Raw genomic sequence first — 11,692 nt, forward strand, 5'->3', positions numbered from 1 at the left:
CTATCTTTCTTTCTACAGGGTGATGAACGGAATGCCACAATTTGAACGAAATAACCCGGAAATTCATAGTAGCAGAAGAAACCATTAAAAATGATAAAAAGGCATTCAGACATTTAAAAGACAACTTTTTACGGTGATGTCGCACTAACATTGAGCAACAGCAGGGTTATTTTACAAATTTCTGGCAATTAAACACCTATTTATTGGTTTTAATTTGGTTTTAATGATCATCATGTTAATAAAATTTTTGCACTTACCACATTTAGATTTCAATTTTTCGATTGAAGCCTTCTGAATAATAAAATGAAATTTTTAGGGTAGCTACCTGATAGACAGTGCAAGTTTTTAAAAGTCAAATGGAAAACTTTTTTTATGTGATTTTATTTTTTTATGGGCCCTTGAAGTTGTGAACATACTGGGTAATTTTTTCTTTCTCGTCATTTAATTCTTTTTTTATTCCATTCGAAGATCTAACGATAGTAAATGTTACCATACTGAATTAGCCTATCTTTCAGCTTAGCACACAAAAAAAATCAAGCATCTAGCGCAATAATTGACGTCACCATGAGTGAAAATATCATCGTACTCAGCGTTAGATGAAAAATTGAAAAAAAGTCATAACTCCGAAAATACGAAAAATCGCATAACATACATGGGGGTGATTCGGATAGCCCTCTGGGTCCTCTACCTCCCAGCTCCCGTTCATCACTACTTTTTGGGACACCCTGTATATAACCAGCTTCTTATCGCGTTAGAGTATTTATATTCTATGATATAACGGACTCCCTTACAGCTCCACCAGCACGCCCAGCACGACCAGTACACAGCATCACTGACCTCGATCTCCAGATACACAGAGAGTGGTGAGCGTACCCGCACGTGCGGCGGCATCTGCTGGCGGGCGGGCGCGGTGGGCGGGATCGCGCGGCCCCGCTCGCGCAGCGCCGGGTGCGGCGACATCGCGCGGAGCGGCCGCTCTTGTTTTAGTGCTGTGTGATAATAGTTACCTATTATAAATGTGTATACAATCTTGTTATAATTAGAGTAAGTATTAGATTGAGATGAAACCAAGAAAATATTTTTAGAGCAAATTGAGTAGCGTGGGTAACCTAATTAAGACCATAATAAATATATGTATCCAATATCCAATACAAAAAATAAATTTTAATTATCACTTTTTTAATATGAGCGTTTTCATTAAATAAAATCTTCAGCTGTATAATTTTTCTATACACGCATTGTAATGCATTCCTACAACTGTTACAAATGCGAAAGTTTAAGAAGGTAGATGTATATCTGTTACTTGAAATCAGCCGATCCGAATGAAATTTGGCACAAAGAAAAATTATAGTCTGCATTTGTACATATATTACTTTTATAACACTTGAAGACAGATTGAAGCTACTAGAACATTTAAGAAGATTAATAGCATCAATAGACTAGAAGGACTGTATAAATAATAGGAACAAAGGTAACATATAACAATAAAATATAACGCCTGAGCCTCGTCTTGCATATTAATGGCTTATATGTTATTTGAATTTAAAGCGCTTATTATTTTCAATTCATCTATATCATTTACAGAGTGTTAGTAGAGGTTCGTCTAATCGTCTTCTAGAAAATAACAATTCAAAAACAATACACTAGTTTTAGTCATAAAAACCAAATCATGGTTATTTCATAAAACATTTAAACACATACAATATTAGTAGACACAAATGTAAAATACATAACAAGCATAACAATATAAAACATTCCAACATTTCGTTCAAACTTCATCTCAAAATTTACAACACTAATTAGCTAAATAGGTATTATTAAAAATTTACTGCCTCTGTCGCTTTATAAACAATTCATAATATTATAATTAATTACATATATTGAAAAAGTACAGATCAGTACCTGCATTACATACAGAAAAGGAAGGTAACTTCACCGCTAACCTAATTTAGTACCTATGTATAATGTAGATAGGAGATATAATATGCGCCAACGCCTTTTAAAACCGCTACCGCTCATGACTTGAAGCCACATAGCGCACAATTTGACCCACTTCGTCAATTGCCGTATTACCTAATTTGTGTATAAACCATATGGGATTCCAAGGTTCGCACGTTAAAACATCACCATATTCTATGCCAATATATTTTTTCATTGCGCACTTGTTTGTATGTCTATTTTAATACTTGTGACGTCATAACGCCAATGTGTAGTGTGAGAACACTATAATATTGAAGTTATTAACCAGTGAATAGATTACTGGATTATGCCCTGAACGAATTTGAAGTCAATGTATTTTTGCGTAATATTCAGTAGGAAATTAATATCCGTTAGAAAATCTATGCATTTTTTCAATTAATCACCAAATACAAGCGTTATCTATTTAGTTATGTATAACTTACATTATTCATTGATTTGAATTTTCAATTATGACGTCACAACATGGCGCTAAGTCGATCCTATTCTAAGTTGCATCGCATACAAGTCTAGAGTCTACAATTTGAATTCAGAAGATTCTCGAAGAAATATTATCATACTTCAGCTGCCTAATTATCTTGAGAAATTCCTATATTTTTGACTTGGATCTGTAATCTATATAATCACAATAGTGATTACCCGTTGTAGATGCCGACATACTGATAAGATAAAGAGCATATTTTGTAAATTTTTATCTCATTCCATTGTGTTACTTAGTATGAAAAATTATGTACCTATTTATATTAAAAACCTGGATAGTTTGTTTGTTTGATTGAACGCGTTAATCTCAGGAACTACTGATCCGATTTGAAAAATTCTTTCAGTGTTCGATAGCCCATTTATCGAGGAAGGCTACAGCCTAATAAGCTGTATATCATCACGCTCGCGCTAAGACCAACAGGAGCGGAGTACTGCGAGTAAACCCGCAGGGCACATCTAGTTGAATATATGTAGGCAATAATTTTACAATATTGTAAAATTCTTCGAACTAACTTTGAACAAACTTTTGATAAGCGGTCCTGAAGACACTTGTTTTAAACATAAAACAGATGTGATAAAATAGATGTTTAATGTGCTAAAATGTGTACTTACACAGAAAATTAGTTAAATAACCACTTTGTGTAATCAAAAAGCTTTTCCAATCATACTTAAAGTCAATTCAGATAATTTAAAACTTTAGCTACTAGGTATTCCTGTGAATTTATAATCTATTAAACATGTATTGCCTAAATAACCATTCCTTTCACAATAAAACCTAATTCGAAATACTTCTTACAAAGACTTTAAAAGTACCTAGGTATTAATTTTATGATTCAAGACGACATCACTTCCATATTAGTGAAAAATCAAAAATGAGTACCTAAAGCTTCATTAATTAATTATCTATGTATTAATTAACGTACAGACAATCTACAAACAATTGGAATAAATCTTTTAAATGTTATCTAAATATCGACAAAATTAATAAAATTTAATAATCAAAACACCTTTCGTCCCAAGGGGAAGCATAGACAATATTCATAAAACGTCATTGACATAATCTGTGGTTAATCAAACTACGCCACAGAATATTTGATACTGTTTACATTACACATGCTCTTGTTTTGTAGTAGGTACTGTACATAGCCAAAAATACAATTCCTTAGCACAAAGCAGAGATAACAAAACGCCTGAGAGCACTCGTTGGTTCAACGCCCTAGATCCTAGCAGACGTTAATATTCATGTGTGTATGTCCTTCTTTCATGTCTAAATAGAGCTACGGTTTGAGATGAATTGTTGTGTGAAGATAAGAAATTATCGTAGTTTAAGCGAACCTGCAGATAGCAGTCAGTAGGTAAATATATGGGAAGAAATATTAATCACTCATAGTATAAAACAAAGTCGCTTTCTCTGTCCCTATGTCCCTTTGTATGCTTAAATCTTTAAAACTACGCAACGGATTTTGATGCGGTTTTTTTAATAGATAGAGTGATTCAAGAGGAAGGTTTTAGTATATAATTTATTAGGTTTTAGACAAAGCGGGCGAAGCCGCGGGCGGTGAGCTAGTCCTTTATAAGCTTATAATGACTTAGTTTAATAATTGTCGTGGGGGTTTCTAGGTTTGGAATTAAACAAATTAGGTTTAAAGATTTCAATCAATTTATTCGTTTTTTTTTTTTTTCATTTACACTTTCTAAAATTACTGTAACCAATGAAGATGGCTAATAAAATAGTATCAAAGAGGATGTTTGAAGGAAGATAGGAAGAAGAAATTAAAGAAACGGAAAACAAAAACTTAGAACTAAGGCAGATCTGTATTATGATGAACGAATAGGCCTTGAAATAAACCTTTGATCTATAACACTGAAAAAAAAAATATTATTTCCCCAATTATAATATAAGTACAAAGAGAAGATAGTCAGCAAAAAATTCGAATTAAACAATACGCTACGAATTAAAAATCTCCATAAATTTTGATAACATCGTCTAAATGTGATTCTGAACATTGAATGCAAATCAATCAATAATAGGAATGAGATAAGGTTGCAAAATATTGCTTTTTAGCAATAATTTGCCATATTTAGTTTAATTACTACGTTTAAAGATTGTACAAATAAAGCATTTTATAAGACATTACACAGCAGAAAAGCTAGTCTTCAAGACATAGTAACATCTAACTTAACTGTTCATGGTTTCGTCACGGTAAAACGAGTGTCACATCACTTAGAATACTTAGACCCATTAGCACATCAGCTATAACTGGCACACTGTGCTTGACAACTTAAAGTATAAAATGTAAAGATTTTAACAGAAATATGTCCGAAACATCGGAATTCTGAATCAGATTTAAATACCATATTGTCCGTGGTCATCCGTGTTTTTGTTTTCATGTAAAATTTCAGGATATTTATGGTGACATAATCTAAAATAAAAGTGATATCAGCATAATCATAACATAATCACCAAATGAATCCTACGAAATCCTGTTGCTACTAAATTGTATTCAATTTCCAACATCATTCTATCAGATTTAGCTTTGAATCAGCAATCCCTGATATGTCCCACAACCTAGTTTAGTATCTGATTTAACGATATATCCGATAGGAACTATCATATTTCAATCTCAATAATTACCTCCCAGACCAGACTACCCAAATAAATTTAATGCGCGTTTACACCAGCTGACTTCCGTACAAAGCACCACCCTGCACCCATCATTTCCAACAATGTGACACAGTGTCACCACAACATGCAAGCTCTATGTCGCATACGCTTACCGTTAGACGACCTTATTTGGTGACAATGGGTGACCGCCAACAATCATAGGTCTTGCAAACAACACGACAACTAAAAGCTCTTTTATATAACATGATGATAGCCATTTAGTCTATAAGTACTGGAAATACTAGAAGATTTAGAAATTGTAGTACTTGTGCATCTTATGATGCATTTTTACATTCGTGCGAAAAGCTATGCGGTAAACAACACGCATTTTTTCAACAGTCTAAAACAGTGCACTGACTATTCATTTCATATGCGTTGAAACTTGAAAGTTTTTCGGACATAATCAAAGGGAAGATGAATGTGTAACACTTATAGGAAATAAACCACTGTAGTATGGTAGTCAGGTTCGATGAAAAAAATTGAAAATTTGCTCCATGGTCCTCATGGAGGCGCACAAAATGACCGTATAATTCTTTATGGGCATCATGTTTATAATCAAATATTTCAGTGGTATTTGTTTTAAACTATACATTCAATAGGCTAAATTAAACAATCCGCTAAAAACTAGTTTCTAAGCTAACAAGCGTCTTTACGCAACGCTTCGGGGATCGTCAATGACGAATTAAATTATCGAATATATGCAATGTTTATTGTGTTTTGTAATGATGGTAAACTCTTTATTAAATTGGTAATGAAATCTAGAATAAGAGAAAAAATAAACTGGCATACGGCAATTGATAAATGTAAGTTTAAAAACCGGAGATTCACCGACAAGACGTGTCAAAATATGTTTAATATTTTATAATAAATTAAGAAAGTTCAACTAAGCTATAAATAAATTGAGAAATAAAACGGTAGATAATGTTTCTACCCTACAGTATTTGAAACCTAAACCTATTATGACGAGCCATCTCTAACAATCTACGTACCTATCCTATCTATTTTATAACTTCCCAAATGCCATACAGTTAAATTTTGTCCATGTCTAAAATCGTAAATTTTTTGGGTCTGCGCAAACGGGCCACGAACCACAGCCACTGGTGGCCAGCAACAACTGTGTCAACGGTAAGACAGAAGACGCGAGTTCGATTTTTTTCTATTTTATAAAAATTATATTTATAAAGCATTTGAAAACTATAAAACTAAAACAGATTCAATCTATTCCTATAGCCCTACCAGCGTGATAATCAGATTACTTCCACATGTGGATTTTTCTAGAAACCATGTCGGCATTAAATTCGCAGAACTTCAGTGGATCATCTGTAATAGCAACGATTTGCGTAACATGACCATCTGCTAACGCGTACTATAATTAAATCTAACTATTAAAAACATCACATAAGCGTGAATACCATTTAAAGTAGTCTATCCATTTTATAAATGCGAAAGTAAATACTGTTTTACATTACAATCGTGTTAATATGAAATTAAAGTCAAAGATTGGGATCTACAATTTGTATTTGAAGAAATATTTTAATTATACATGGATCAGTTTAGATAAACACGATTATGAATTTAGAGTTAATTCTCGATTTATGCACAATCCTAAATTCCTGAAAAAATATATTCGATAAGTAAAATGTGTACCTTTATTTCCTACTAAAAAAGAATGACTTATTCATAACCTTTCATTGTAATATTTTACCCACAATTCCGGGTCATTTGTAACAGGATGGCGGTTCTACAGGGGTCTTAGTACGCAATGACAAAAAGAAAAATGATGGTCAGAACGCTGATACCGGATACCTTAAGATACTATAACGTTTTATATTAGAGAATCTTAACATAAAATATTATAGGTAGTATCTTCACCGTGTGTGACGCGCTTTAAAATTGAAAGCCCAGCTTCACCACACGGTCTGAATGATACAGACCTTGCATATAAAGAGAGTTTAATTATTGCTAAGCACTAGATGGAGCAAAGTCGAGTAATTATTTTATAACAGAAGGCGATTGAAAATACATTATTTTGTACCTTCATTTGCATGTAACAATATGGTTTACACAATGTATATCAGCTGATAATTTAGCTCAATAATTAACTGAACGTACAATGAAATGTAATAAACTAATGTATTTATTTGAACAGATTTTACCCACATGTTGCCAAAGAATTCACCGTTTCACAAACATATTTGCAGAGACCTAAATAATCACTACACAGTATATAAAACAAAGTCGCTTTCTCTGTCCCTATGTCCCTTTGTATGCTTAAATCTTTAAAACTATGCAACGTATTTTGATGCGGTTTTTTTTAATAGATAGAGTGATTCAAGAGGAAGATTTTTATTATATAATTTATTAGGTTATAGACAAAGCGGCGAAGCCGCGGGCGGTAAGTTAGTACAATATAAACATGTCCTTAGAATATAATTATATGTCTAAGATAAACTTGTACATGTTTATTATAAAAATATTTACTTGTAAAGTTGTTTGGTTTCTATTTATGATTAATAAATGAGTTCCTACTAAGATAGATTATACCTACATTTATTCATTAGCATTCTTAGGGACATTTTAAATAAAAATTATCTCAATGTACCTATCTAATTTTATAAAAAATGTAGATAGCGTGTGTAAAATATATACCTATACCATATTGATGTCTTATACTTTAATTTTTTGAAGACATGATATTTTAAAGACGTTTTTATGTTGAAAATTTAGTTCCGTTTTCCAAGTTTTAATCTTTATTTGCGAGTTAAAAACTGCACAAACAAAGAACAATCACATTTCAACTTATTATCATTATGTGCATCATTTGTTATCTTGAGCGAACTGGTTGCTGTTTCAAATTTTTAATACCTTTGCATGTATTTATTTTTAGCATTCTAAGGTTCATATATTTAGTTGATATTATCTTTCAATTTATTCTATTCGGTCCAAAATGCTAAATTACGAAATTGAGTAACTTTTTCATTCATGAAGTATAATCTTAGTATATTATTATTTATTATGTATTTAAAAGTTTTAAACCTTTAAGTAATTTGTCACCTTATGTGATAGGTTACTTATATTCCTTTACTACTAATACTTCACACAAATATTAGTAATAAATTATTAAAAATATGTAGTTACGTCCTCTTCCACAAATGTTAACCACAAACAAAGTATTAGTCACAAAACACCATGCCGATTCAATACCATCAAACCACTAACAGTCTTGCAGGGTCCATGAGTTGACCGGCGAATGTGGACTCAGGCTGTATATGGGAACTCCAAAGTGTTCCCGCAAGCACGAACTGTTTGTATTCTTTAACGCTTCCACTAGTTTCTTCGTACTCTTGCCGACATTTTCATCCCTCTTTAGAAAAGCTGCGATATCCACACCGCAGCTCTCATTAACTGCTTTACGACATTCCGCAGCAGATTGTGGCGTTGGCTTGCTAACTCCTAGCGCGGAGTTGCAGACTTCATTCACTAACTCGAGTATGGCAACGTCCGTTTGAAATATCACTTCACAGCAGCCTAGATTGCGTGATTAGAAGATGTTAGCTTAAATAAATACACATTATTCCTCATAGAAATGTTAAAATTATTAATAAAACTTTTAATACTTTTAATGTTCATAACTTTGTATTTCAAAATTATAGTGACAAGACAATTAATTAAATTATTTTATACATAACTAATTGATGTTGTTTTTGTAAATATTAAAACAATGTTTGTAAATTCAAATTAAAATTGGTATAAAATCCATGGAATAAGAAGAGTTTTTAAAATATTTCATTAACAGTTACTTTTTAAAGTAAATGAGTTATTTATAGCTCTTATCATTAAAAAAATAAAACATTTTGTTGCACACAAAACAGAAAAACCTAAATTTGCAAGTTTTCAGCAATTATTATAATAGTAAACCAGATTGAAGACATTATTAATTATTACAATACACATTACAAATTGTGGTCTATTAATTATAACCTTTTTTTTTTTTTTTTTTTTTTTTTTTTTTCAAGTGGGGAAATCTTGCCTAAGATACCCACGGATCCCGGGGAAGGAGCCGTGGGTTATGTCGGATTCCTACCGACTAAAACCCCACCGTGTACCAACGCGCTGCTTTAGACGGGATGCGGGGACACTATCGCAATCTTCCGCATGTCCCGCCCAGCAGTTGCCCGTTTCCAGGCCCTCCGCCACTTGCCCGTTTCCAGGCCCTCCACCAAATGCCCACCCCGGGGCGGCGCAAGCTGTACACGAGCTCACGCCACCCGCTCGCCGATGGTGGATTGTTCCCCGTTCCATCATCGGCGTTCCCCAAACCCTCGACCCCAGCACCGACCGGCCGAAGGGCGCGCGCCGATAGGCCCTCCGAAAACGTGATTCACGCGTCGAAGGACCCTCTGGCGCACTTTTATAGAGGTTTCCCTCGCAGCCCTCACCTCACACCAGAGGTGGCGGCCCTCGGTCCGGCCCCACGGACCGGATTACGAGATGGCAGACGGCTGTCTCAGGACAGCCGCCGCCCTACACCCACCTACAGGAGTCACCGCGTGTCACAAAAGTGACGCGTCGGGATCCCGCCCCCTGTTTTGTTGGTAGTTAGACTACCAACAAAAAACAACGCGCGCGACCTCTGGCCGCCATCCACCGCCGCAAAGCGCAGCCCCCTGCTAGTCGGTCGGATCGAGACCCAAACGAGCCCCGATCGACCTTCCAACCCCATTTTGCCCAGCCAAATTGCCAGGCCGCGACCACTAGCCGCCATCCCTCGCCGTACCACAACGGCACCTGAGCCAATCCTGGCCCCCCGGAGGATCCTAGCCAGCTAGCCAGCCATCCAGCCAGCCAGCCAGCCAGCCGGACAACCAGCCGGTGACAGCATGCCAGCCAGCCGCCGTCCAAAGCAGCCAGCCAGCCAACCGGTGAGGCAGCCGGTTTATTAATTATAACCTACTCTAAGGGTTAATATAATTAAAATTTTAAATTTATAATTTATTTTCCTTGTATAATCATATTTCATACATTAACAATATCCAAAAATGGATCATTCAAAATATTTAATAGCAGTTGTAATTTTTTCACAAGTTCGGATAGATTATTAGATAATAATAACCATAAAAAGCGATTTTAAACATTGGCAAGTACATGAATGAGACCTATGTGTGCGATTTTTCCTTAGTTACACAATTATCTAGCACATTCCAATCAGATCTCGTGTAAACATTAATTCTCAGTCAACAACTGGACCGCGACTCTTATTTGCATAGCTATGTCTTTTCATACGTAAACAAACGCTTCGGAAATTTTTCAACATACGTATTTTATTCTAAAAATTACGATAACTTCGCTAATTTATTGTCTAATTTACGCCTCTAATACGAATTTACGGACGTATAATTAGATTTACTGACGCTTCACTAGCACTAGGTCGCAGTGCAGCGATATTGACATTGAGCTAGAGTTAAAAATACCTATTTACCTGCCTCCCGGTCGAACTTGTTCGGCTTTAGCTGCTCCTGCGTGTGGCCCAGGATCAGAGGAGACAGGATTCTGGGCCACAACACTGCGAAACATCCCACAACAATCACTAAAACGAACATCGTCTTTCGCGGACCTAACACCTCGTCGTTCGCCATTATCTCGTCGTGTTTTCGTATCGTTATTCACGCACAGAGCCGGTCGCACTCTACGGGAACATATTCGTGTGTGATATAAATAAAGTTTTCCTTCGTTTCATCCACGAGAAAGTGCAGAGCGACGCAATGACAGCTGTCAGACACCCTCCGCCCCGCGGTACGGGAGCGATCGGAAAATCGTACGCGAATTTATTACGGGAGCGTTTGACGGTTGCTTTCTTCAATCTTCTTTAGTAGAACGCCGATGGATTGAGCTGGCTCGATGTGACACAGCCGTATATAATATTCAATCAGCTATGCCGACATCTTGCCTTCCCAGCCACCGGCTTGTAGAGTAGTGAAATCGTCGGTCCGGTCACTAGATTAGTTCAAATATTGACAGAGTAAATTATCGTTTGACGGGCGAGCGTGCGGCGCTCGCGGGCAGAACTCGGTACAATATGCCTGGGCGCGGAGGCGGCGCTGGCTAATAACCCTTCCCCACCGCGGCATGGTCTACGCGCGCAAGATGAATACCAATTAGCCGCACCGTAGGTATTTGTCATTAGATGGTGTCTTATGGAGTAAGGTACTCCCTAACCCATGAAGTACTTTTCCACCAACTTCCACGAGAAGCCTATTTGAATTATAAAACTGGCTACCGTCACACCCATGACCCAACTCATAACGGGTGACGCATAATCGCTTGTATTCGTTGCTCCGTGCCTGACTATAATATTATGTACTTAATACAGGTTTTATACTATTTAAACATGTTTAAAATGCTACTGCTTACATAAAGAATAACATTAAATAAGATTTTATTATTATGTAGTACAAACAATGTGGTTGTATGAAGTGTAGTCTAATTTTCACATTTTACGGTGGGACTGTCTTTTCACGAAAAAACTACGCGGCTGAAATTTTTATACCGATAAATAATTATATGTATAGA

General features: G+C 35.6%; 1 protein-coding gene across 10 annotated transcripts in view; it reads right to left on the reverse strand.

Moving 5' to 3' along the window:
* Positions 1–11,046, reverse strand: part of LOC123699250 (eukaryotic translation initiation factor 5B) — a 38,994-nt gene extending 27,948 nt beyond the window's left edge. For 2 of the 10 annotated variants that reach the window (XM_045646166.1, XM_045646163.1), the window contains exons 1-3: positions 10,602–11,029; positions 8,342–8,650; positions 838–989 (exon numbers count right to left, since the gene is read on the reverse strand). In XM_045646166.1, coding sequence (XP_045502122.1) covers positions 838–989; positions 8,342–8,650; positions 10,602–10,758 — 618 coding nt within the window. In that variant the 5' untranslated portion in view covers positions 10,759–11,029. Of the gene's footprint in view, positions 1–837; positions 990–8,341; positions 8,651–10,601 lie in introns of all 10 variants that reach the window. The other 8 variants (XM_045646169.1, XM_045646170.1, XM_045646161.1 and 5 more) reach the window with 8 other exon arrangements.
* Positions 11,047–11,692: the final 646 nt, after the last annotated feature.

Source organism: Colias croceus, chromosome 17 (assembly GCF_905220415.1).
Source record: "Colias croceus chromosome 17, ilColCroc2.1".
In the NCBI taxonomy this organism is placed as follows: Eukaryota; Metazoa; Arthropoda; class Insecta; order Lepidoptera; family Pieridae; genus Colias; species Colias croceus.